Genomic DNA, 231 nt, shown 5'->3' on the forward strand with positions numbered 1-231 from the left:
GCCTTCCCACGGCTCCCTGCGCCTCCCGCCCTACTCACCACGACGCCGCCCCCCTCCTTCCCTCCCTCCTAGCCCCACTGAACCCCTTCTTTCCCTCCTCCCACAGGCCATGGCTTCCCTGCTGTTTCGCACTTTCCTCTTGCAAAGCATCTTCCAGCTGCTGCGGATGGTCGGCGATGAGCCGGATGAGGCCACAGGCGAGCGCATGCAGTGGCGCACAGTGTACATGAG

General features: G+C 64.5%; 1 protein-coding gene across 1 annotated transcript in view; it reads left to right on the top strand.

The window, feature by feature from the left end:
- Positions 1-109: 109 nt before the first annotated feature.
- LOC104271683 (inositol 1,4,5-trisphosphate receptor-interacting protein-like 1) overlaps positions 110-231 on the top strand; it is a 1555-nt gene continuing 1433 nt past the window's right edge. Inside the window, exon 1 of the mRNA XM_009866425.1 lies at positions 110-220. Within this exon, the coding sequence (XP_009864727.1) occupies positions 110-220 (111 nt within the window). The remainder of the gene's footprint in view (positions 221-231) is intronic.

Source organism: Apaloderma vittatum, unplaced genomic scaffold, assembly GCF_000703405.1.
Source record: "Apaloderma vittatum isolate BGI_N311 unplaced genomic scaffold, ASM70340v1 scaffold12920, whole genome shotgun sequence".
In the NCBI taxonomy this organism is placed as follows: domain Eukaryota; kingdom Metazoa; phylum Chordata; class Aves; order Trogoniformes; family Trogonidae; genus Apaloderma; species Apaloderma vittatum.